Below are 26,119 nucleotides of genomic sequence, written 5' to 3'. Positions count from 1 at the left end.
GCTACAGGGTTTGGATAGAAAACGAGGGCAGATGCAGAACCAGCAGAAATGTTGTATTCAACGAGGATGAGTTATACAAGCATACTGTTGCTAAAGAAAAGGAGAGCCCAGAAGTAACTAAGGAGAACGAGAAGCTTCGCAAAAAGGAAGCTAAGAAAAGAGTATCTTTTAGTGATGAATTGATCAGGGGACCTTCTTCTTCTGGTGAATCCGAAGTATCACCTGATCAAGGTGGAGAAGATTCATCATCTGAAAGCTCAAATAGCTCTGGTGACACAGAACAGGAGCATGAAATTGAGAGTGAGGATGGTGATCATGCCTCACTGGATACATACGTTCTGGCTCGAGATAGAGAACGAAGGCAGAACGTGAGGCCTCCGTCACGCTACGAAGATGGCAATTTTGTAGCTTACGCGCTCAATGTCATTGCAGACCTAGAGGTTCAAGAACCTAAGTCCTATGCTGAGGCAATGAGAAGTCCACAAAAGAAGTTGTGGAAGAATGCGGCTGAAGAAGAGATGGAGTCTCATAGAAAGAACAGAACATGGGACCTCATTGAGAAGCCTGCAAAGGCAAAACTTGTGGGATGCAGATGGATATTCAAGCTAAAGCCAGAAATTCCAGGGGTTGAGGATGAACGTTATAAAGGAAGACTGGTTGCTAAAGGGTATTCTCAGACAGAAGGAATTGACTACAATGAGATTTTCTCGCCGGTTGTAAAACATGTATCCATCAGGCTCATGCTCAGCATTGTAGTGAATTTGAACTTAGAACTGGAACAGATGGATGTTAAAACTGCTTTCCTACACGGGAGTCTAGAGGAGAGAATCTTAATGGAACAGCCTGAGGGGTTTATAAAGCCAGGGACAGAGAACAAAGTTTGCCTATTAAGGAAGTCTCTGTATGGCCTGAAGCAATCCCCAAGAAGATGGAACCATCGGTTCAACACCTTTATGAAGGATCAGCTATTTGAACGTTGCAGTAAGGACCTTTGTGTCTACATGAGAGATGTTCAAACAGATAAGGCTATCTACCTACTCCTATATGTCGACGACATGTTGATTGCCTCAGGAAACAAAACGGTGATCAAAGATCTTAAGGAGAAGCTAGGTGGAGAATTTGAGATGAAGGATATGGGAAAAGCCTCAAGGATCTTGGGCATGGACATTACAAGGGACCGAGAGAAAGGAACCCTAATCCTATCTCAGAGCAACTACATCGAGAAAGTTCTAAAAACGTTCGGAATGCAGGACGCTAAGCCTGTGATAACACCTACTGCATCACATTTCAAACTAAGAAGCCTTACAGATGACGAGTGGAAAATGGAGGCTTCTCAGATGGAAAGGATTCCCTATGCCAGCGCCGTGGGGAGCCTAATGTACGCCATGGTAGGCTCTAGACCTGACCTAGGCTTCGCAGTAGGCTACGTATGCAGATTCATGAGTAAACCAGGAAGAGAACACTGGAAAGCTGTTCAGTGGATTCTAAGGTATCTAAAGGGAGCAGTAAATTCGAATCTAACATTCAAGAAGAATTCTACACTCCTAGTGGAAGGATACTCAGACTCAGATTATGCAACAGACATGGACAGAAGGCGCTCAGTTACAGGATATGCATTCAAGTTTGGAGGAAACACTATCTCATGGAAATCATGTTTACAATCAGTGGTTGCTCTATCTACCACAGAAGCAGAGTACATGGCCATGAATGAAGCAGCTAAAGAAGCAATGTGGCTAAAAGAAATATGCGCTGAACTAGGATTCAAACAACAGGGAATCAAATTCTACTGCGATTCTCAAAGTGCCCTAGCTCTAGCAAGAAATCCAGTCAACCACGAAAAGACAAAGCACATAGCTACCAAGTTCAATTTCATTCGAGACCTAGTGGAAGCAGGAGACATTGTTCTAAACAAGATTCACACTAATGTCAACCCTGCAGATTTCCTAACAAAGACGGTACCTGGTCAGAAGTTCCAGCTTTGCTGTGAGCTTTTGAATGTGAACTGATAAGACTGGAGACGCTCCAGGTGATTCATAGTTGAAGAGGTCCACTCTCGCACAACACAGACAACAAACTCAAAGGTCAGTATGTGTGCAATTGTGAATCTAAATCAACAGGGAGTGTCAATAAAGAACAAGGAATCACCTGGAGGATAATGAGAATCGAGAAAGAGTACTCGATTCAGGTGGAGTAACCGGGAACCACCAGACATTCCCATACAGGAACAGACTCAGATAGGGCATCAGGGTCTGGTAACTTAAGAGAGGCACCATAAATGGAATCTTTCAGAGACAGTAAATCTACATGGAGCCACAAGATACAAATATTAGTAACAAGTTTGTGGAGTGTTACGAGTCACAAGAGTAATTCCGAAGTGGCTCACCAACAGAACGTGACAGTGTCTGATTAATCAAGGGATTTCAATAAAGAAATCCAGACAGCTCATCATCGAGCTGAGTCGACTCCTGAAATACAAGAGAGGAGTCAAATCAACAGAGGATTAACGTCATTGAAGATAGTTCCGCTGAGTCAGGGGATTACCTGATCTACGAAAGAGGTGGAGCTCAGGCATGAGCTCAAAGACATGTCGGGATCTCAGCTGCATCCGAAAGAGCAATCTGGGAAGACATGCAAAATATGCCACAGGTTAGCTACACGCTAACAAGATCTGTTCAATATTCTTAACAGATGATGCTACTCACTCGAGACAAGGAGAGAGTAGATGTACCTGAGGATATTGAAAGAAAAAAGGTTGACGGAGTCAGCTTTCATCGCCACGGAGAAGTAAATCGCCTTGCGGCGAAGAGACTTCAATTGGAGGAGATAGAACGAGGAGATGCGACGCCATCGTGGTGGAGCTAGCAAGATCTTCTTCAATCGGAGCGACGTTTGCGAGGTGGAGCAAACGGAGATCTCTCTCAAGGTGAGACCGAGTCCATTTCAGTGGAGAAGGTTCGCGAGAGAGAGGAGAGAGAGGAGAGAGAGTCATACTGACTCGTCTTTCTTCGATCAAGACAAAGAGACAAGGAGGAGCTGGGCTGTCGGCAACAAGATTTGCCGGATGGGCTATTATTGGGCTCGATTCAAGCTGGTGGAGATTTGTGAAGCTTGGGCCTCGCCAGAAGTCAAATGGGCCAGCAACAACACCATGTTCCCTATGGGCTGAGTTCGCAACAGGCCCACTCCAGCCTATAACACCTGATCACATACGAAGCATATATAATAGATGTGAGTATGATGATTAGGGTTACGAAAGCAATAAGGAAACATCATAGTTTACAGCAACAAGGATCAGATCAATCAAGGGAGATAAGCAAGAGGAAGGAGACAACAATACAAGATAGATAGCTTAGGCCTAAGACTATTATCTAAGGGCTTTGTTGTATCCTCTAGCTTTGGAGTATTTGGTTCTTTGTAAACAGTTTATCTAGCACACTGAATTGGTGTTGCTAGTGTCTCTTTGATCTAGTGGATTTTGGGAGCAGAAGTTCTCCCACGACACGTACCGCGCCGAGGGCCGGGAAGTCGTTAAATCTCTTGTGTCTTTACTTTCAGTACTAGACCTAGGTCAAGATAACTCCTAACCTAAGTAACCTAAGCTAATAATCTTTACAGCTATGAATTTACTCACATTGATTTACTTTATTTTGAACTTTTTCAACATTTATTAAGTTAAGTTGGTATATATTTTCAGCTATCCATAATACATGTATACGTGTAATACTTTCTCATTTTGATACATCATACATTCTCATTTGACTGCAGTGATCACTAACTAACGTAGGTTAGAGCATATACAGTCTTGGAAATTGAAAAACAAAACACATGACTGATTTTAATTGGTTAGAACGTTTAGTGGCTTTAGTACATAACATCCCACCCCTAACAGGATTTTCGTTAATTGCAATTTTTTAATTACATGCTATGTTGTGGTACATTACATCAAAGATCATATGATTTTATGCAACGATTGTTAGAAACTTACATACGCTATATCAGTCAATCATTCTGTTTCTTTTGGTTGGAGAAACCTATATGTATAATCATTTGGAAAGAATATTTATTTTCTCATCAGTAGTTATTTCATTTTGTCAACTTCTCAATAGTAGCAATTTAAGAATCTAAAATCCAAAATTATCAATCGAAACTATCAAATATCATAGACATAGTATCCTAGTTTATTTTTATCGCTTAATTTCATTATTTTTTTAACATCGGTTAATCATATATATATACCGGTCAAAGATTATGATACTAATTAATTATGTAGAATTGCAAACTCAATACAATAAACAATAAATATTACTTTTTCAGAATACTCTCAAAACAATAAATTATTCGAAATCCCATGTGCGTTGTTGGGTCTACGACGAACGAAATAATCAAAATCATACAAATAAAATAAAATATCAGTTGTCAATTTTCTATGAAAACAAATCTAACAACACATCTAATATCGATTCGGTTCCCTACTGTATGAAATGCGGAGAAACCGCATGTAACAACAGAAAAGTCATTACATGTGAGGAGCATTATTTTGGTCGTCGACCCGTATAACATAAAGTATTCTCCAGGTAAAAATAATAATATAGACACGTTGAAATGATTTTGAGAATTTTGGTTGATATTCGTATCTTTAGAGAATTTTGCAAACAGTGATGTTCTTAATTGCATACGACCCATCCAGAAGTTGTCATCTCTATCATCGACCATACGTATGGTCTTTTACTCAAGAAACTTTTTTAATTAAATTTTGAGATTTGTGAGTTAGTCTCGATAAGATTTAGATCACAAATATCTATAACAAATCACAATCTGGTCGGTTGTTTTTATAAAAATAGAACAAGATCGTAGATTCACATATAGGGAATTATCTCCTGTCATTGTTTGACATTTGTCCAAATTCTTAATGGCACAGTTTCATTTTTGAAAAGAAAAAAAGAGAAAGAAACACATTTTAACATATCAAATTTGAACAAAGAATGCAGTCACGTGGGCTTCATGACCGCATGCCATAACTTTCTCATGCTATGAGCCTATGACTATGCAGTGACTGATGACATTATAGTCTATGCATTAGACCATGATTAACCCGAGTTTTTAGAGTGGAATTTTTATAGCTTCGGCTAACAACTGTTTTTTAGCTTTTAACTAAAAAAACTACAAACCGTCTCTTAAATAAAAGATATAAAAACCGACTCTTAACCAAAAAGTATAAAAAAAATGTTAAATCTTAAATTAAAAACCTTAAATTAAGAGTTCGGGTTAGTCATGCTCTTAATATAATTTTTCAGCCAAAAAAAACGACTCAGGAATTACATATTTATTGCGAAAGTAACGAGCCCATTTCAGTGATTGGGCTATAAAAAGTCTACTGAATTTTTGTGTGTATAAGTTTAATTTTTATCTTTACTGTATTACAAGTTCTTTTTCATTAACCACCTAACCAAAATCCGATTTATAACTATAAATCATTAAGATAATTATTAACAAATCTATGCTATTATTTGAAAAGTATTTTTTTTCTGATTTATCATATTTCAACAATTATAGGATAAGTCATTAGTGTAATATTATTATTTAAAACTATATGTTAATATATCTATTTGTCATGATTGGGATAAAAAATATATATATATATTAAAATTATAGAGATAATATAAACTTAATTAAAATTCGTATATAGTTCAATCTAATTTTGAATAAAAATTTAAAACTAAAATTAAAATTTGTTAGGTATATATATCAATTCGCAAAGGTACTGATTCTCATCAAGTTTAAAAGAAAAACTAGATCTTGACCAGTGCTTTCCAAAGATAAAATATTTTATGAGGAAATTTTACTAATAATTTGACAAATATTTTGTTAGTTCTAATAATTTACCATTAGTAGATTTAGAGAGTCAATAAACTCTGTCAGCCACGGGAATCGAGTCTTTTTGGACCCTTTGTTCCCACATCTTTCTTAGTTTAGGTGTCAAAAGATTGGTAAAACTTCTAAGAGTTGGCATAAACTCGCATTGATAATGAGGACATCTCGGTACTCCTCCCTCAAATAGCATCGCTTCTATATACTGTTTCATGCACTCCACACAGAATTGATGACCGCATAAAGCGATGGAATGCATCTGATGAATTTCAAAATCATTGTTAAAACATATACGGCAAGTCTTCTTCTGAGAAGGCATACTATTTTTTTCCTGAGGGCTAAGGATCGTTCACGTTATATGACTTGAATTTAATATAGGTTATTTCTCAGAATAGATTAAATCCACGTAGGATTATAGTTCTGAATAATTATCATTAATTATTTGTCATTAAATAACAAAAAAACAATCAACCTTATCTTTTATTGTATTAAAAAAAAGTTTTGTATTTATCCCAAGATTTTCTCCAAAAACATTGACAAGATAAAATAAAAAATACTTATAAAATCTAATAAAGGGAAATTTCAATTTCTCATAAATATATAACATCAAAACAAATATAATATGTAACTTAAGAAAAAATACAATATTTAACTGAATTCGTATAATTGATATTTTCTTTGTTTTAAAAAGACATGTGTTCTAAAAGAATTGGTCCAAAAAATATATTTCTGTTTTCTACATATTTTAGTAAAAATAGGTCAAAACCAAACCAAACCAATCAAACTCAAATTGATCCAAAACCGAAGTATATATTCTAATATTTGGTTTAAAAACTTGTGAACTCAAACTCAATCTACAAAACATTTCTTTGTCAAAAAATAATATATATAATTTTAAACATTTATTATATCATCATTTTCATCAATGTTCATACATCTTTGATAATGAAAGATTATATCTAAAATATCTTTAAAAATATACTTTTAACTCTCATCTTTCTTATCTCATAGTCATGGTTAGATATCAAAGAAAGCAGCAACACCTAAGGATTCGAATTTGATGGGTCAAAATCAAAGTTGGATATATATGGCTTACAATAATGAGGAGATGTCATAAATGCTTCATATAAATTTAGATTTTTGCTTCAAGACAAGGGAAGAGGGTTGAAAAAGATCTCAGGACCATTTGATTCATTAAAGACACTACACATGCATTTACAATAAACTGGAGAAATTGTGAGTGAGCTTTCAGTTTCTCCCTTCTCAGCATAATTTATCATCAGGAAGTCCCCACACACACATTCATACCTTAGTTTTCCCTCTCTGTCTCCTCTCACATGTAATGTCTTCTTGCATCGTAACAGTTACCACATTCAGTTACGGTCCAAACAGGGTCGGCTCAATGGTATCATGGACCCTGGGGTAAAAAAAAATTTAATTTCCAAATTATTATTTTTTTTAAAAAAATTCCAATAGATATATGTTTTTTTTAAATACCAGAAGTATTTTTAAAAATAAATCTTCGGAAATAAAAAAAAACTTTCATATAAAAAAAATTGAACTTTTTTCTTATTTTTAATATAAAAATACATGTATTTTTAAAACAAATCAGATCATTCTCTATTAAAAAATAGGAGGACAACGGATTGGGCCCGGAGAGGTCGCACCGCTCGCCCCCCTATCTAAGCCGGTCCTGGGTCTAAAAGGATAAACCAAGGTGAAAACAAGAACTCACAGCCTCATATCAAAATTTCTATCAAAGGGTAAAAGTAATGCAACTCGAATATTTATGGGCAGAAAAAAACAACAACTTCAAGAGTTGCTTAAACCAGTAAAGACTGAACTCGTAGTTAGTTGCCTTGTCCGAATCAAAGAAGAGGGATTAAAACACGTGATTAACACCATATCTTTGCCTTAAAAGACACGCTTGCCCCTCCATGAACTTAAACCCGTCCTCGGGAAGTCTAATTACTGAGGAGATCTTCTTCATCTACTGCCGGAGATTTCTCTGTCACGTCTGATTCCACCGCAAGCTGTTCCGAAAGAGGGATCTTTGGGACCTCGGTGAGGATCTGAACGACTTCCCTCATCGTCGGCCTCGCCACCGCCTGTTCTTCAACGCAAAGCATCGCAACGTAGAAGACGTGCGTTACTTCGTGGACGGGTACAGAAGAGAGTCTATGATCGATAACTTTAAGCACACATTCTTTGTTCGAATCCGTCATGCTTCGCACCCACTGAACGATATCCACGCCGTCTCCGAATTCTCCGACGGGTTTCCTCCCGGTGACGAGTTCCAAAAGAACAACACCGAAGCTGTACACATCGCTCTTCTCATCTACCTTCAACGTATACGCATACTCTGCCCATATAACAAGAACACATACTAGTTATTACATGCCAGTGTGAGTAAAAGGAAGGCAGTAAGTAGTAGTAAGTACCTGGAGCGATGTAGCCGTAGGAGCCGGCAATCGCAGACATACACTCAGAAGTACCGGAGTCTTGTAAGAACTTGGCAAGACCAAAGTCGGCGACATGAGCTTCAAAGTTGGAGTCTAGGAGGATGTTGTTGGATTTGACATCTCTGTGAACGATCAGAGGAGAACAGTCATGGTGGAGATAGCAAAGACCCTTGGCTGCTTCAAGAGCAACCTTGTAACGTGTGTCCCAATGCAAATGACCTCCTTTCTTCCCATGAAGGACCTCTCCAAGGCTACCGTTGGGCATGTACTCGTACACGAGGATATTCGTTTCATGGTTAGCGCAAAACCCAAGCAGCCTGACAATGTGCCTGTGTCTGATCCTACCTAAAGTCTGAATCTCGGCGTTGAACCCATGATCATGAGAAGATCCGTGCGACATTGTAGCTAATCTCTTGACCGCTACTAGGTCTCCGCTAGGCATCACGCCTTTGTAGACAATCCCGGCGCCGCCTTTTCCTATGATGTTGTCTTCCTTGAGACAGACCAAGACGTCATCGCAAGTGAAGTCTAGTCTCTGGAAAGCAGTCAATCTCCAAGCCTTGGACTCGGCGGCGTTTCTCAAGGACCTGGCTTTGACTATGGCAGCTATAGCAAACACCATGGAACAGAACAGCAGTCCGAGGACGAGTAAGAGCTTTGTAGTAGCGGATAAAGGTCTGACATGATGAGGCTGGTTGCAAGGACTCAAATAGGGACCGCAAAGATCAGAGTTACCCAAGAAGGATGTGTGATTAAAGTAACCGAACTGTCCAGTGCTGGGAACCAAACCGGAGAGGTTGTTGTAAGAGAAATCAATAGATGTTAAACTCTGCATTGACGATATCGTCACAGGGATCGAACCGACGAGATGGTTTCTGGAAACATTCAAGTAATTCAAGATCCTCATGCTTGTGATCTCGTTAGGGATATCACCTGAGAGCTCGTTACGGCTCAGGTCAACGTACGTCAGCAGCTTACAGCGGCTGATCTCCGGCGGGATCCCGCCGGAGAACAGATTGTGGCTAAAATCCAGCTTCGAAAGCTGCTGAAGCCTCCCTATCTCTGAGGGAATCGCACCGGAGAACTTGTTACCGTCCAAGAGTAGTTTCTGGACGCCGGAGAAGCTCCCGATGGCAGGCGGTAACGGACCGGAGAGTTGGTTATTCGAAAGACTGATCTGACCGAGGTTAACAGACACTCCTCCACTTATCGGTAACGGTAACTCTCCCGTGAGGTAATTGTCTTGGAGCTCCACTTGAGATAACTCGGGTAAACCGAAAAGCACGTTGGGAATCGACCCGTTAAGGAAATTCTGACCCATCCGGATCCGGGTCAAAGACTCGCATTTCCCAAGCGAATCAGGGATCGAACCGAACAAGAAGTTGCCGAGCGTGATCAACGTCACTAAACGGTTACCGAAGCACATGTTCGGCGGCAAAGTTCCCGTGAGTTTGTTGGAGGAGAGGTCAAGAATCACCAGCCTACCGTTCTCACCAAGCTTCCGAGGGATGCTTCCGGTGAAGTTGTTCTCCCACAGCTGCAACACCTCGAGCCCCGGCATATCGCCGATGAACTCCGGTATAGCGCCGTACAGCTTGTTCCTGAACAGATTCAATAGCGTCAGATTCCTCAGCTGCTCGAAACTAGGTGGGATCTCTCCGGTGAACATGTTGTTAGACAGATCCATCGATTTCAAGCTCGAGATCGTTCCCAGCTCCGGCGGTAACGTCCCCGAGAAGGCGTTTACTTGGAGGAAGAGCGTGTCGAGCCTCCGAAGCCTCCCGATCTCCGGCGGAATCTCTCCTCTCAACCCGCAGTTCGCGGCGTCGAGCCTGAGGAGTTCCGATAGGTTTCCGATCTCCGGCGGAAGACCACCGTCGAAGGCGTTGAAGTATCCGATGTAGAGCTCTCGGAGAGTCGTCAGGTTTCCGATCTCCGGGGGGATTTTTCCGGCGAGTTCGTTCCCGGAAACTGCTAAATACTCGAGAGTAGGCCAGCTTCCGTACGCCGGCGGGATTCTTCCGGCGAAGTAGTTCCCGCCGAGGTGGAGGTGACGGAGCTCCGTCAGGTTGGTGATGGAGACGGGCAAGTCTCCGGTTAAGTTGTTGTTGTACAAATCGAGGACCCGGAGGTTCACCAATCCGGCGGAGAGCTCGTCGGGGAACGAGCCGTTGAAGACGTTGTTGGAGAGGTTTAGACGGCGGAGCTCCGAGAGGCTGGCCATCTCCGGGGGGATGTGGCCCGAGATCTGGTTAGCGGCGAGGGAGAGGTTTCGCAAGAGAGGTAAGTGAGCTACGGAGGAGGGGAGAGTCCCCGAGAGGTTGAGGCCGGATAAGTCGAGGGAGATCACGTGACGGAGAGAGGCGTCGCACGTGACTCCTGTCCATAGGCAGAAGCTTGTGGAGAGGTCCCATGAGGCGAGAGGCGAGTGTTGTTGGTCATTTTCGTTGCTGGTGAGGGAGGATTTGAGTGAGAGAAGAGCACGGAGCTCGGAGATTCGATGAACGGCGGCGAAGGAGTGTGAAATGTGGAGGAGAAGGAGGAGGATGAGGAGAAGTTTCATGGCTCTGTTTGTTTCTCTTTCTGTGTTCGGTTAGGGTAAGGTTTAAAAAGGGTGATAGTGTGGTGACTGGTGAGGGTAAGTGGAAGTGGAAGACGATGAAAATGGCGTGTTTTTTAATTGTGAATTATTTCATTTTTTACTTCTTTATTTATATCATCAATGGAGGGAGTTTTTTTAAAAAACTTTCATTAGAAATAAGAATCTAAATACATGAACTCTTATTAAAAAACAAAAGAAAGTTAGAGAAAAAAAATATAAATTTGATGAGAGAATGTTATTTGACCCTAATCTAGTATCGAAATCGAGGTGCGATTAGTTAGACATTGAAATAGGCGTGAGATAGGTGTCGAATTCGATCTCAAAAACTCTGCAATCAAGTGAGCAAATGAAAGAAGAGATATTTGAGATGATTTGACCAAAAAAAAAATGAAGATATTTGAGATGATAACAATAGAGACGAGTATAAAAGGAGAAAGAGGCGAAAGCCACGACATTAACACGCGCATATATCCATTTAAACATCGAGTTCATATTTGCTCTGCTTCGATTCTTACTTGCATTTACGATCTTGTAATTCATCAATATAGTTTATTCTTGTCAATTTGAGGATAATTTACATCATTGTTGCTTTAAAGATTTCGTGCCTTATTGTTTTTTCTTTCCTAATTTTTAAATACAAATACTCAAATAACTAGTGTGTAGATTTTAGGATCCATAAATACTAATTTAATTTTAGTTTGGAGCCTTGTTGTTTCTAATTCTAAATCTGTTGAAACGTGGTTTGTTACTTGTTACCTAATCATTGACAAATCTTCTGATTTGTTTCATTGTGTGTATTAATACATGGGGTTTTTGCCAAAACTAACCCATAACTTGATTTTAATTCCAAACCTATACCCAAACTTGAATCAAATGCAAAACTAACCTAAAAGCCTAGTGAAATTACAGCTCAGCCCCTTGTGACCAAACAAAAAAAACATAAGCCATTTTTATGAATATAGCCCCCAGTAAATCGTCTGAGTCGTCTGAGATGTTGGAAGTCGTCTGGACGACTGAAGTGTAAGTCGTCTGGACGACTGAAGTGTAAGTCGTCTGGTACCAGTTTATTTTAAAAATAATTTATAAATCTTGTAAAAAAATATTTTGATGCGTAAAAAATAAAAATCAAGTAATTATAAACAGTTTTAACTAATATAAATTAAGATATGATAAAATTGATTTGTTTTGAAGATAGATGAGTGAAAGTAGTGAATCATGAAATACTTTGGTTTAAGAGTTTGGCAAACATATGTTGTAGTATTGTATGTATTGTTAGGGTTAGATTTCGGAAAACTAAAATATTTTTTTCAAAAATTAGTTTTCAGCTATATGTGTTTATTTTTGTGTATAGTAAACACTTTTCAAGTTTGATTTGGTTTTATGAAGTGTTTAATTAGATAATTAAGTTTAGGGGTTATGTTTAGGGTGTGGACGACTTATATTTCAGTCGTCTGTTGAATAATCTACCCGGACGACATATATTTCAGTCGTCCAGACGACTTACTTGTAAGTCGTCTGGGAAGTCTTTTATTTTAGTTTCCCGCTAAAAATATTTAATTTCCCGCTAAAAATATTAAACTCTTCTGGACGACTTACATGTAAGTCGTCTGTTTTAATTTCTTCACCAGACGACTGAAATGTAAGTCGTCCAGGAAGTCGTCTGAGTCAAAAATATTTAATCTAATTGGATTTTTTGTCTCCCTATAAAAAAAAAAATTTACACATTCTCTCTCCTCCTCTCAAATGGCTGCAACAAAAATGTAATGTTCATCATTCTAAAACTCTCCAACCTCTCTCTAATCTCTTTGACTTGAAAACACCAAACTTTATATGAATTTTTCAGTTTTGTCTCATGTATTTCTTACTAATCTATCTCTTTTGCAGGTTTTTAATCAAATGGTACTCATCTTCCACTAATTTAGAGGTAGATCTATTAATTTTAGATATGTATTTTTGTGTGTTCTATAAATATAGATTTATCTAATCTTTCACTCATTTTCTCTATTTTTAAGTCATTTGAACGTTTTTGGATATGCAGGTTTTTCAGATCTAGATTTGATGTGCAGGTTTTTCAGATCTGGAAGACTTCTCGGACGACTTACCTGTTAGTTGTCTGGAAGTCGTCTGGACTTCTTGGAAGTCTTCTGACAAAGTCGTCTGGACTTCCAGAAAGTCGTCTGGACTTCCAGGAAGTCGTCTGGACTTCTAGGAAGTCGTCTGGACTTCTAGGAAGTCGTCTGGACTTCTAGGAAGTCGTCTGGATTTTTCTGAGCGTTTTGGTAAGTTCTTATGTCTGATTTTTCTTCATTTGGTAACTTCTTGTTGTATAAAGTTCTTACTTTTTTCCCAAACTAAAACTCTCCAAACCCACTCTAATCTCTTTGACTTGAAAACACCAAACTTTATATGAATTTTTCAATTTTGTCTCATGTCTTTGTTACTAATCTATTTTTTTTTTTGCAGGTTTTTAATTAGATGGTACTCATCTTCCACTAATTTAAAGGTAGATCTTTTATTTTTAGATATGTAATTTTGTGTGTTCTGTAAAGGTAGATTTATCTAATCTTCCATTCATTTTTTCTGTTTTTAAGCCATTTGAACGTTTTTGAATATGCAGGTTTTCCAGATCTGGATTTAATATGCAGGTTTTTCAGATCTGGAAGACTTCTGGGACGACTTACTTGTTAGTCGTCTGGAAGTCGTCTGGAAGTCGTCTGGAAGTCGTCTGGAAGTCGTCTGGACTTCGTAAAAGTCGTCTGGACTTCCTGTAAAGTCGTCTGGAAGTCGTCTGAACTTCCTAAAAGTCTTCTGGCAAAGTCGTCTGAACTTCCTGGAAGTCGTCTGGACTTCTTAGAAGTCGTCTGTACTTCTTAAAAGCTACGTTGCACGGAAGCTTCATCGGACGTCCGCTTCCCGCTTCGGAACCGGAATCGGAATCGGAATCTTGTGGAAGCTTACGGAATCTCGCTTCCAAAGCGCTTCTAAAATATTCTCTTTAAAAACACATTGGAAGCTTACGATTCCGTTTTGGAATCACGCTTCCATTTAAAAAAAACACAATGTCTTATATCAATAAAAATATAAAATTATAATTTTTAATTTATATATAATCCAAATTTTAATAGTATTGAATAGAGAGAATAGAAATATACAAATATTAAAACTAATACTATAAATTATCTTTATGCATTGAGGTTTTTATTAAAGATAAATCATATATTCAAATATATTATGTCAATTAGAATTAAAAAATATAATATTATTTATTTAATTTAATTTATGTGTATTTTCACAGTTTAAATATGAAGTCATTTCAAAATTATTATAAATGAATAAATGCTTTTTTTTTAAATTTAAATTATATAATTTTTAGTTTTAGATTTTTAAAAATAATCTTACATATGTATATATATATTCCAAATTTTAATTTTTAGTCTTACATATATATATATATATATATATGGATACGCTTCCAACACGTATCCGCTTCCTAATTTTTTTAAAAATCCCGCTTCTGCGCTTCCATACGCTTCCGCTTCCACGTACCCGCTTCCGTTTCCATGTAACATAGCTTAAAAGTTGTCTGGTCTTGTCTACTCAAGTGGAATCCAAGCTTGTCTTTGTAGATGAATGATCTATAATAGTTTTGTTTGTGGTCTGTTTTGTGAATTGCATGTATACTCTTTTAGTTGTGAATTTTTTGTAAAATCAGTAATAATGTTTTCCAAGATGTATTAAATGTGCTAACAATGTGTTTACACATTTACAAATCAATGAAATAATAGACTTCAGTAGCTTTTTTCTTATCTTTGGATCTCTCATATGCAATAATAAACTCCAATGGCCTTTTTCTCATCTTAATAAACAAGAATGTTGGTAAGAGATGGAAACAAATAATAGTAACTAGTCAAAACATATCATATTTTTTATAAGTTTGCATTGAAAAACTTAGTCAAATTTAGTAAAACTAAGGGAGAGAACATATTTTGTAAATATGAGTTTTACATATCTTGAAGTTACTTATCACTCTTAAAAATACAAGTTATTCAAAAACTAACGTAGAAGACTTAAAACTAGTGGAGAAGACGCGGACGACTTCAATCTAAGTTGTCTAGACGACTAAACTATATGTCGTCTGGTCAACGCAGATGTTATTTTTGCAATTGACTTTGAAATCTGTTATTTCGGACGACTGAAAGTTAAGTCGTCTACTATTGTTTGGTTAAAAAAAAACTCCAAAAAAGCTAGACGACTTACATTTCAGTCGTCAGAGGTTAGTTTTGCATTTGACTGGATTATTTCAGAATTTGACTTTTTGGACGACTTACATTTCAGTCGTCTAGTGAAAATTAAAATAATAATATTTTTTTAAAAGTAGACGACTTACAGTTAAGTCGTCATAGGTTAGTTTTGCAATTGAAAAAAAAAACTTCAAGATTTAATTATATACAGACGACTTATAATTCAGTCGTCCACGAGACGACTGAAATGTAAGTCGTCCAGGATTTATGAGGTTTGACCAGAATCTCGGAAAAAAGTCCTAGACGACTTACAATTAAGTCGTCTGGTGGACGACTGAATTATAAGTCGTCTGTGTTTAATTAAATCTTGAAGTTTTTTTTTTCAATTGCAAAACTAACCTATGACTACTTAATTGTAAGTCGTTTACTTTAAAAAAATATATTATTATTTTAATTTTCGCCAGACGACTGAAATGTAAGTCGTCTGGGGAAGTCAAACTTCTGAAATTATCCAGTCAAATGCAAAACTAACCTATGACGACTGAAATGTAAGTCGTCTATGTTCTTTGGATTTTTTTTTTAAAGCAAACAATAGTAGACGACTTAACTTTCAGTCGTCTCAGGTTACAGATTTCAAAGTCAATTGCAAAAATAACCTCTGCGTTGACCAGATGACTTCCAGGTAAGTCGTCTACAGCCAGACGACTGAAAGGTAAGTCGTCTACAGCGAGACGACTTCCCAAGTAAGTCGTCTGACGAACAGATCTGGAAAAAAACTCGATGTCATACCTTAAATTGGTGAGATAAGTTCCTTAGCATACATAAGGCTTCTCCAAGCACACAGAATCACAAACGAAAGTCACCCATCCATAATCGTTAGCTTCTATGACTTTATGAACCATAAAAATTTTAGAATCAAAATCTTGGGTTTTTTTAGCTCATTGTGGAGAGAAAGTGAGAGATATGTTGTGTTTAGTTCACAAGAATGGAAAAAGAAGAAGGGTAAATCGATTTTGGGAGCATTAAGAGCTTCAAATTGGTTGTTCATGGTGGTTGTGGTATTGATGACAATGGCAATCTTATAATTACTTGAAGATGATGAGGGTGAGAGAGTAAAAATGTCATTTTCGAAAAAAAAAAAATAAAAAAAAATTGATGGCATTTTCGTAAATTATATGAACTTGTGGGGTGAATAGGGCAAAACCAATTTTCAAAAAAAAGGGAGGTTAGTTTTGTGTTTGACTTTAAGTTGTAGGTCAATTTTGCAAAAATCCCTTAATACATTCAGCAAGTCATAAATTTACGTCACATAGACATATTAATACTGTAATTCACATGCATGTCACTATAAGCTTCAATCAATAATGCAACTTTTTGGCAGACAAATAATCTCCAAGCGAACCACATAAATTCATTAAGATAGTTTTAAGGATAAAAAGAAACCCATGATTACAAATTTTGATGATGATGAACTGTCTTGATGTTACAGTTTAAAAGAAGATGATGGATCCCACCAGTAGAATTTGTGTTCTTACCGATTTCTCGAGGGACCCGCTTTTTCTCAATTACCGGATATCATTATAAATTGGACCTTGATTACCAAAACCTAACACTTAGATGATCAAAATATCCCGTTACAGACATCGTAATCACATTCTGTCACTAGGACCACAACAAGGCCCACAAGGCATGGGCAACAAAACCAGAGAGAGGGTTTATGTTCTTACTTTTCAGTAATAGGGATTAGCAATTGAAAATGACGAGAACGAGTCTGAGGTGATGGCACAGTAACATTTTAAAGAGTCTTGAGAGACACAATCATAGTTTTGATAATGGAGAAGGGTAGTCAGTGAAAACAGTCTTATCTGCATCATTTTTATCTTTTGCCAGTTACAACATTTCACACTGGTCAACATTCAGCGATAATTAGTTTGTGCAGTGAAAAAAATTGTGAGTTTTGCGATAATGTCAACATTTCAAAAGCAGATTTTAAAGGCACTGGAGTCGAGAAGAGAAATACATTTCATATTAGGTGAACTTTGTTGTCTTCTTTATGGACCCGGACCGAAAGAATAATTTTCTATATTCAACCCGTTTCCTTGCATGCAGTAATAAATTAATAATAAGGAAAAATTAGGACTTTTTTTAAAAGGAAAAATTAGGACTATATATTGTAAATTATCATTCGAACGATGAGAATCGACAAGCACGTGTGAGGGGAAGATCTATTGTTTTTCCTGTGTGCTAATTGGAAAGATATATTTTTGGATGGATGCGTTGTGTTAAGATTCGTTTGCTGAAGCTTCGATTTGGTACCAAATCAAATACATATAAATTAGAAGAACCTAAGTCTAATGGTTAATGTTTAAAGGTTTTATATTTTGATGACAAAAAAAGGTTTTATATTTACGTCTCGATCCAATAAGACTTTCTTTCGTACTTTCAAGGTCCGACATATATCAAAAGAACACAATTCAGTGATAGACATACTTGCACTAGGTGATATAAGTTTTCATTATGCCATGTTCTATATCGATTTTATATTTTCCGGTTTGGCTATCCAAACTAGTAGAACATACATCATAGTTTAGTTATTATTGTAAAAATAAAAAATTATTACATCTAATCAATCTTCTTATTATTTTGACACACATTTATAATTCCTAAGAAGTTAATTAAAAGTGTTTGAAATCAAATTCTAGACTAAATTTTATGGGTCACAATTACTAACTAATATATTTTAATTTATAATTTGTTGTTTTCATTGGTAAATATGCAATATAATATTTTTCAAACACCAAACTAATAACAACATCTAAAACTGTTTTAAATATTTAAAATTATAACATAGTTGTTATTGATTTCAACCCATGGACTTTATGTTTAATACTTTTCTCACATGCAAAATATGGTATAGTTTTCATTCCTAAATATATGCAATATAATATTTTTAAAACACCAATCCAATAAAAACATCTTAAATTGATTAAAATATTTAAAATTCTAATATAGTTATTATGGAATGAAATATTTAAAATTCTATTTAATACTTTTCTCACATGAAAAATATACTATTTATAACCAAAAATAAAACCAATAGCAGCAAATTATAATCTACTCAGCGAGGGTTTAGGAAAATATAAATTTTAGTAGTCATATATATTTAAGAAATTTTCTATTTTCTATTTTATATACTATACAATAAAATTGACATACATTTATAATATAAGATAAATTTTTATATAAATATTCAAATAATTTATTCTACTTTTACACTTGTTGTATAGTTTATAATGCTTTTCTATTTTCACTTTAACCATATATATACACATATAACATATTCTTAAGTATTGTAAATTAAATTAAAAATACATAATGAATATACACTAAAATAATGTATATTATTTTTATACTTTGTAGATAAATATATCAATAATTTATAGAATTAATATATTAATTAATTCATAAATTAAAAGATCAAATAATTATAATACAAATAAAAAAATTCAACAATTTATAAGATAAACTAAATTTATTAAAAGTATTGAAAAGGATATATTTATGTTAATTATACTTGATTTTAATTTATAGAATATTTAAAATATAAGATGATAGAGTTGATATTTTGCAAGTGCATTTTCGAAATGTTTCAACAAACATCAAAAATATTATCAAATACAAAACAAATTAAGCAATGCGACACCTGTTAAAATTATGGATTGCGTCATTTTAATTTCAAATTATAAAATAAAATTAATTGACTATAAAAATTTATGAGAAATTCTCTATAATAGCATTAAATTTTTTAATCATAAATATATCACACAAGGATCAAAATGACCAAAATGTTTCATTGAAGAAGTAAAAGGACATTATCTCATAGTTAACTAATATAGACTTACGGTTTATATTTGAAAGGTGGGTTTTTGAGCATTGGAGTTTAGGATTTTAAAATTAATTAAATAACTATTTGAAATTTAAAGTAAGAATTTTTAAAATAATTTCAAAAATAATTTTAGAATTTCGAAATAAAATTTCGGAAAAATTGAAAAAGAGATTCAAAAATAAAATTAAAAGTTTAAATTGAAAACGTATTTTGTAATTATTTAAATAATTATTTATATGTATATATTTATTAAGTAATGGTAAACGAATTGTCTTTTATCTTGTTAATAAAATATATTCTGGTCATTTTTGTGTTTTCTTTTGGTCCGAAGTCCCCATTTTAAATTCTGTTAGGAAATTTTCCCAAAAATTAAATAAATGAATTATACTATTTTGAAAACATACAGTATTAGAAATGAAACTGCTTTTAAAACTGGTTAAAAAACTATATTCATAAATTATATATGAAATTGAAAATATATCTATTTATACTATTATTTTGATAACTGATTTTGCTTATTTATTATTTTCTTCATTATTTTAGGTTTAGTCATTAATTTTTTATTTTAGTGATTCCCAAATTTTTTTAATGATTTACCTTCTCGGTATTTTGAAGCAGAAGTTTAGACTGTAGTATGTCACGGTTGGGCTATCTTTTTGATGGGCTTGAGAAGGAGTTGAAACAAGGCCCATTTCGGTATTTTGAAGCAGAAGCTTGGACAGTAGTGTGTCACGGTTGGGCTACCTTCTCGCTAGCCAACTCGATACCGCCAGACTGTGCATTTGCGTTCAAAAGTTTATGGCGGGATCTTAACACAGTTGTTAGATCTTAAGGCTTGGTTGGAAACTCAAACGCTATACCATTTCAATTCTTGCTCGGTTTTGATGTTTTATGAGAATGATTCTCTGACAACCTATCCCGCTCACTCGGAATCCGGTTCACGCAGGGCACCGACCCTAACTTCTCTCATGTGCGTCCCTCCCGGCGTTCTTCGAACCCAAGATCAATTGATGACAACTCATTTGAGTGTTGTTAAAGGGTGAGGTCTTGGGTTGGAGTAACGCCAAGTGCATCAATAACCTATGTATGGCCGAGAGGAGCGCACATGAGAGGGGTTAGGGTCAGTGCCCTGCATGACTGCGAGCCGGATTCCGAGTGAGCGGGATGGGTTGTCACAGATTCGTGTTTGATGAAAGGAGCCCGGGCACAAGTAAAGCTGGTGGATTTTACTCATGTTCTTGATGGAAATGGTGTCATCGACCATACGTTCTTGGGTGGACTCTGCTCTTTCATAAACTTCATCCAAGATATACTTGAGAGCTCGGACAACAGCCATGAAACTGATACGTCCCAGTATGAAAATGGGCACTAGGTGTTTTTCTCTGACTCGTTTCAAATTATGTGTTTGGACATAAACTTTTTGTCCCCTTTAATTCTATAATACTTCAATTTCAAGCTAGCTATGCCTATGAAGCTTGTTTGCTTTCCTGTTATAGCAAAGCTGAATTGCATATATTTGGTAAACAAAATAGAATCAGAACTAGAAGAAGTAATAATGTCAACATCAGTAAGTTGGAACATTAATGAAAAGTATTACTTAGAAGCGATTTTCATCTTAAAACATAATCTTACTCAAAAAGCCACTAAAGTAGTGTACTCAATTCTAAGCTACATCGATTAGAAACAGTGGTTTAATTTTGGTGTTGTTGGGCTTCACTTTTATTTTCTATAAATATATATCTGAACATTTACAAGTTAAGTAGTCTTCATACCTAATTCATAATGCTGAAACTCTTCTTCTTGATCTTGTTTTGTGCAATCTTCTTAACTGTCTCTTCAGATTCAGACAATATGCAAGACACTTGTCCGACGGCTCAAGGAGAAGAGAGCATATTCTTCATCAACGGCTATCCTTGCAAGAATCCGACCGAGATCAACGCTCAGGATTTCAAGTCCACCAAACTTACTATAGCCGGAGACACAGACAATTATCTCCAGTCCAACGTCACAATGCTCACAGCATCAGAGTTTCCAGGCCTCAACACTCTTGGCCTCTCCGTCTCACGCACTGACCTCGAAAGGGACGGATCCGTGCCGCTCCATTCGCATCCAAGGTCATCCGAGTTGCTCTTCGTGGTCAGTGGAGTCGTGTTCGCTGGATTTGTCGATACCAACGACAAGATTTTTCAGACGGTTCTGCGGAAAGGCGATGTATTTGTCTTCCCTAGAGGCTTGCTTCATTTCTGCTTGAGCGGTGGCTTCGAACGAGCCACCGCTCTCTCCTTTTACAATAGCCAGAGTCCTGGAGTCGTGAATATTGGAGGCGTGTTTGGGATCGATCAAGAACGTATAGTGAACATCACGAGGTCGTTAGTTACGGACCGTGATGAGCTTTAAGTTGTTTCTCTTTCACAATGTTATTAAAATCAAAACCAGAGTTACATGACTTTTTAAGAACTAACGTGTTCCACAAGACATCAAATTTGATAATAAAAAGCACTAATTTGATACCGCTACATTTAAGACAAGGAAGCTTGAGCACTTGTAGCAACCTTGAAGAAGACGTCTTCGAGAGTTGTGTCGGCGAGCCCCCAAGCAAACACTGTGAACTTGCTTTTGGCACTCTCCACCATTAAAAACAGATCTGAAATCATGACTTCTTGCTTAGGGATCTCGAACTTCTGTGTTCCTGAGAGATGATACACTTTCTTGGCGTTTGGTGAAATGTTTTGAACCAATCTCTCTACTATCTCCTCGTGTTCTGATGAGGTTGTCATCGTGAAGACATACGATCCACCGTACCTTCCCTTAAGCTCTCTAGGGTTTCCTATGCACTGCAAGCCTCCGTCAACAAAAATCCCTAATCTGTCGCAGAGAAACTCTGCTTCTTCCATTGAATGAGCTGAAAAAACGTGAGGGGCAAGCTAGGTTAAAAAAAATATTCATCACTTTCTTATCTGATAGTAATTGTCTGCAGAAGAGTAGTTAGTGAGACAGAGATAGAGATTGGAATACTTGTGAGGATTATGGCTGTGTCCTGTTTTGCACGCTGGATCACGGTCCATAAGTTCTTTCTTGAGGCTGGATCAAGTCCAGTGCTAGGCTCATCCATGTACACCACCTTTAACATATTAGAAAATGGAATTTTTTAAAGTTAATTTTGAAATTGGCTTAGATAAAACAAAGTCTTGTCTACTACGGATAAATAGATCAAAGAGTTTCCACAAATTTTTTTTATTGATATATTTCTAACAAAATCACATGACAAGAGACCAGGAGATGTACCTTTGGGTTGCCAATAAGCGAAATGGCCACACTAAGTCGCCGTTTCATACCTCCACTGTATTTTCCAGCAGGTTTGTCAGCAACTCCTCCATCAAAGAGGCTAACACTTTTGAGAGACTCTTCCACAGCCTTGAAAATATAATCATACATCCATAAATATTAACATTATCTTGGTGAAGTAATAACATATAAGATAATAATAGTGAAGTGTTAAAACATACTTGCTTTAGAGCAGGGCCCTTGATGTTCTTAAGTCTCCCGTAAAAGAGAAGATGTTCTCTTCCTGTTAGTGTCTCCCAAAGCAAGCTGAAAACATCAAAACAAAGATGTTCCTAATTTCTTGGTAATGAAAGAAAATGCAAAAGTATTGTTGAAGAGTATTTTACTCGTGCTGTGGGCATACGCCCATGCTAGTGTATACTTTGTTCATATCCTTGCATATGTCCCAACCTTGAACCAACGCAGTTCCAGATGTCGGTTTCAAGAGGCCAGTCATCTAAACACAACATAGAAAAATTTACAAAATTTTATAACAATCTGAAACGTTATTCAGTGTAAGAAAATTGTTTTTTTTTTCTTTTTTTTTGGCATAACTGACCATATTGATGAAAGAGGTTTTGCCAGCACCATTGGGTCCAAGCATGCCAAAACATTCCCCTGAAGGCACGTCGAGATACATCCCTCTTACTGCTATTTTTGGTGGGTTACCATCTCTACCTGGATACACCTTCTTCAGATTGTCACACACAATCGCGTGCCCAGTGCTCCCTTCTATCCTCATTAGCTCCACTTTCTCCCTCTGATTAGTTTCCGCCTTTTTTTTATCAGAACGACATGGAGAAAAAAAGAATAGCAATTTTTTTTTTACATACCTCGTGAGTGACATCTGCTTTTTCCATGTCAATGAGGACGTTGTCAGAGCTTTGACTCTCTACACTAGGGTCTGGTAGGGAAGTAGTAGATTTCTTGGTGAACAAGCAAGGGCTTTTCCCTGATGTAAGAACCTGATCGACAAAGTAGGCCACAGTGAGAGTCACAAACCATTCCACTAACATGATGTAGAACACTTTATCCATTCCACTTTCGCTGAGATCCCCCCACTTCATCCCGTTTCCATGGAAGGCAGCTTGTGCAAACTCATGCAATCCTCGGAATAATGAAAATCCAGGAAACAACTCCAACACAATAATCCATTTCTCTGTTTTAGGTAAAAAATACTAGTTAACAAAAGTGGTAAAAAACATGTGTATTGATCTAGTTTTAACTAACCGGGGAATGAGGGAGAGTCAAGTAGCTGTGCGAAGAGAAAGTTTCCCAAGAGCCCAGTCCCAAACACCATAATGTAAGAAACAACTAACATTTAAAAGCCAAGAAGACGTTGAAATTTTCACTCTTTGAGGAGAAAATTCAAGAAATGTGATATGTTGTTATTTATTACCTGTAACAGTCTTAACCTTTGAAAACATTGTAGAGACTAGAAAGGCAATGGCGATTTGCAGATTTAAGTAGATAAAATAGAAAACGAACTGGACGCTATAGGAATTGAGCCGGAAGTAGTTGAGTCCTATCACTGACCCGAAGCTCACCAAAGAAAGAATGTACAACACGGATATGGTAAGAAAATAGGCATATGAAATCAACCAGTATGGACCATCGCCTAGGCCATGCATTTTCATTATAATTCTTAGACGTTCTTGTTTCTCATACACCAATGATGTCACAATCACCTGCAAAAAAATTACATTAGGATGATGAGTAAATATGTTGTGGAGTTTGGTAATGGGCCTAAAAGTATTTAACTTTAGTAATAATATACAACTTACAGGGAACAGAAGAAGAACAACCCAAGTGAAGAAAAGCGGACCAAACAAGGATGCAATATCTGAATTGCTTTTAGTAGAGTTCTTAGGAACTTCTTTGACAAACTCGAATAGTATCTTTGTCCCAGGGCCTTTCAGAAACTTTAGATAAGCACTTGATACCTGCAGTTTTTTGACCCGTTCAGTTAATTAAACATATATAAAGAAAGAGCATATACCAAGACCTAAGTTCATACCAGACTGATCAAGCGGGGAACTCGGACCAAAGGCTTGTTTTGAGGACCGCCACTGTAATATGTGGCATTATACCAGATGTTCACATCCAAGTTTTTTCCATCCGTACTCAAGAGATCATATGCTAAAAGGCAACAAGATATACATCAGTCAACAGTCAATATGTATACTAAAGCATGCATATAACTGATATAAATAAATAGAAGAAGATTTAACAAAACCTGCAGCAATCTCATTTGTCATCCGCTCGGGATTTCCCCTCCAACTACCCTTGAAAATCTCCTCATTGACCTCTGCAGATGAATTTCTCCAAAGGCACAAACCTTGAACACACTTCACCTCTGGGATAGTTTTGATACAAACCATTATGTTAATCATCTCATTTCTCATTTTTTTCAATTTAATCTCTCTTTCTTTGTTAAATCTCCAAGAGGACTCATACAGTTAAGTTACCTGTACGGGTTTTTCCTAATGAAAGTGGCCATGTAGAGTTTGCATTGCACTGAGGTTGGATGCTGTAAATGGGGAATCCTGAGGTAATCCCTGGATCCCTGAAACTGTCCATCCCTGCTCCTAGTGTTGTACCCTAAAAGCTCATTGACCTTTTAGTAAGAAATAGAGATATATATGTGTTTCACTTTTTTTTTTCGTTTACTTTTTTTTTTTCCAATGAAAAGAAAAAAGCAAACATACCAAGACATTATCAGCTAAACTAGGCAAGAGGTCAGAGGTATTCACTGCAAAAGAACCACCAAACATAGTCCCGGACAACGCTGGAAGAAACAAACATGCAGGTAATAAGTATGTATATGAAAGAAGGAAGAGTAACAATCATAATAAGCATATATATACCTTTACCAAGAGACTGGTTTTTCCCAGTAAGAAGCATAGTTAAAGGACAAGTTTTTGTTTTTCTACAGGACAAGTCAGGAAGGTCACTGTAGGGAAAGAAACCAGCTTTAACAGCACGAGACTCAGGTTCTGGAATATGCAACATGGGAGGTAGCAATGGAGGGTTTGGGATTGGACAATAATCTCCATTGGGAGCATCTTTACTTCCACATTTAGCCATATCCAAGACTTTGTTCATTACAGCCTCGAGCAAGAGTTGAATCGATAGGAGAAGTAAGCAGAGGAAGAGTGGAACCAGAACGAGTCTAACATTTGTCCATATGTGTTTCCTCTGTACCAAAAGAAAAAGATTCACAATATTACATCGAGGAGGACAAGCATCTTGATTTCCACCGAACCGCAGATACAGCACATGTACAAAACATTACCTGGTAAGTTAAGTTCTTCCTTAGTAACGCATTTGCCTGAGTCCAGAAACTGGCTTGACCATGATCTGCCATTGATGGGAGAAAGAAGCTTTCGTTTTGTCTTTCTTCCTCTGTTTAATTTTTTTCCTGAACGTTTTTGTTTTTCTAGGGTTAATAAATATAAAGCTCAATATCACTTTGATTTTCGACGTTAATGTGGGAACTAATCAGCCTTTAATGGGAAAGAAATAAGAGAAAACGAAACATACTCCACTAATAAATCAAATCATAATCAATAATAATCCATTAACATATTTGTGTTAAAGTTTGGTTGAACACAGTGTGACAATGTCAATAGGAACAGCTCATCTGTGATGCTAATCTTTTTTTTTTGCTAAAAATCTGTGATGCTAATCTTGCACCACCCTTCCACTAAAAGAAGATTTGTTGCCAAACATATCA

General features: G+C 36.6%; 3 protein-coding genes across 5 annotated transcripts; 1 reads left to right on the top strand and 2 right to left on the bottom strand.

Moving 5' to 3' along the window:
- Positions 1 to 7,030: 7,030 nt before the first annotated feature.
- Positions 7,031 to 11,295, bottom strand: LOC111214236 (leucine-rich repeat receptor-like serine/threonine-protein kinase BAM2). 2 transcript variants are annotated; one of them, XR_007338372.1, is made up of 3 exons: positions 8,310 to 11,295; positions 7,713 to 8,230; positions 7,031 to 7,285 (listed from the first exon to the last, which is right to left on the bottom strand). XR_007338372.1 is itself a non-coding variant. In XM_048776733.1 (2 exons), the coding sequence occupies exons 1-2, from the start codon at positions 10,891 to 10,893 to the stop codon at positions 7,833 to 7,835; spliced, it is 2,982 nt and encodes a 993-aa protein (XP_048632690.1). In that variant the 5' UTR covers positions 10,894 to 11,295; the 3' UTR covers positions 7,587 to 7,832. The 2 variants fall into 2 exon arrangements, 1 of the variants encoding a protein (XP_048632690.1); XM_048776733.1 differs by lacking the exon at positions 7,031 to 7,285 and having other exon boundaries at positions 7,587 to 8,230.
- Positions 11,296 to 16,333: 5,038 nt separating this feature from the next.
- LOC106409343 (germin-like protein subfamily 3 member 4) lies at positions 16,334 to 21,516 on the top strand. Its single transcript, XM_048776731.1, has one exon. The coding sequence runs from the start codon at positions 20,842 to 20,844 to the stop codon at positions 21,454 to 21,456; it is 615 nt and encodes a 204-aa protein (XP_048632688.1). The 5' UTR covers positions 16,334 to 20,841; the 3' UTR covers positions 21,457 to 21,516.
- Positions 21,460 to 26,040, bottom strand: LOC111214235 (ABC transporter A family member 10-like). Of its 2 annotated transcripts, XM_022716699.2 has the most exons (16): positions 25,679 to 26,040; positions 25,251 to 25,581; positions 25,092 to 25,171; positions 24,852 to 24,984; positions 24,620 to 24,739; positions 24,401 to 24,522; positions 24,168 to 24,326; positions 23,783 to 24,071; positions 23,614 to 23,697; positions 23,217 to 23,542; positions 22,943 to 23,143; positions 22,731 to 22,840; positions 22,566 to 22,650; positions 22,345 to 22,473; positions 22,075 to 22,180; positions 21,460 to 21,961 (listed from the first exon to the last, which is right to left on the bottom strand). In XM_022716699.2, exons 1-16 carry the CDS (start codon positions 25,748 to 25,750, stop codon positions 21,579 to 21,581), a joined length of 2,730 nt encoding a protein of 909 aa, XP_022572420.2. In that variant the 5' UTR covers positions 25,751 to 26,040; the 3' UTR covers positions 21,460 to 21,578. The 2 variants fall into 2 exon arrangements, with proteins under 2 accessions (XP_022572420.2, XP_048632685.1); XM_048776728.1 differs by having other exon boundaries at positions 23,783 to 24,326.
- Positions 26,041 to 26,119: the final 79 nt, after the last annotated feature.

Source organism: Brassica napus, chromosome A3 (assembly GCF_020379485.1).
Source record: "Brassica napus cultivar Da-Ae chromosome A3, Da-Ae, whole genome shotgun sequence".
NCBI lineage: Eukaryota > Viridiplantae > Streptophyta > Magnoliopsida > Brassicales > Brassicaceae > Brassica > Brassica napus.
The sequence above is the reverse complement of the archived record's forward strand: the minus strand, read 5'-3'. Positions and strand labels throughout refer to the sequence as shown.

What these genes read in the sequence shown, in the direction of transcription:
- LOC111214236 (XM_048776733.1), bottom strand. Translation starts at nt 10,893, where the DNA reads ATGAAACTTCTCCTCATCCTCCTCCTTCTCCTCCACATTTCACACTCC. An exon ending in CTACGGCTACATCGCTCCAG is followed by an intron (nt 8,231 to 8,309) that starts GTACTTACTACT and finishes TTATATGGGCAG; the next exon opens with AGTATGCGTATACGTTGAAG.
- LOC106409343 (XM_048776731.1), top strand. Translation starts at nt 20,842, where the DNA reads ATGCTGAAACTCTTCTTCTTGATCTTGTTTTGTGCAATCTTCTTAACT.
- LOC111214235 (XM_048776728.1), bottom strand. Translation starts at nt 25,750, where the DNA reads ATGGCAGATCATGGTCAAGCCAGTTTCTGGACTCAGGCAAATGCGTTA. An exon ending in GTTTAGCTGATAATGTCTTG is followed by an intron (nt 24,985 to 25,091) that starts GTATGTTTGCTT and finishes ATGAGCTTTTAG; the next exon opens with GGTACAACACTAGGAGCAGG. An exon ending in AAACCTCTTTCATCAATATG is followed by an intron (nt 22,841 to 22,942) that starts GTCAGTTATGCC and finishes TGTTGTGTTTAG; the next exon opens with ATGACTGGCCTCTTGAAACC.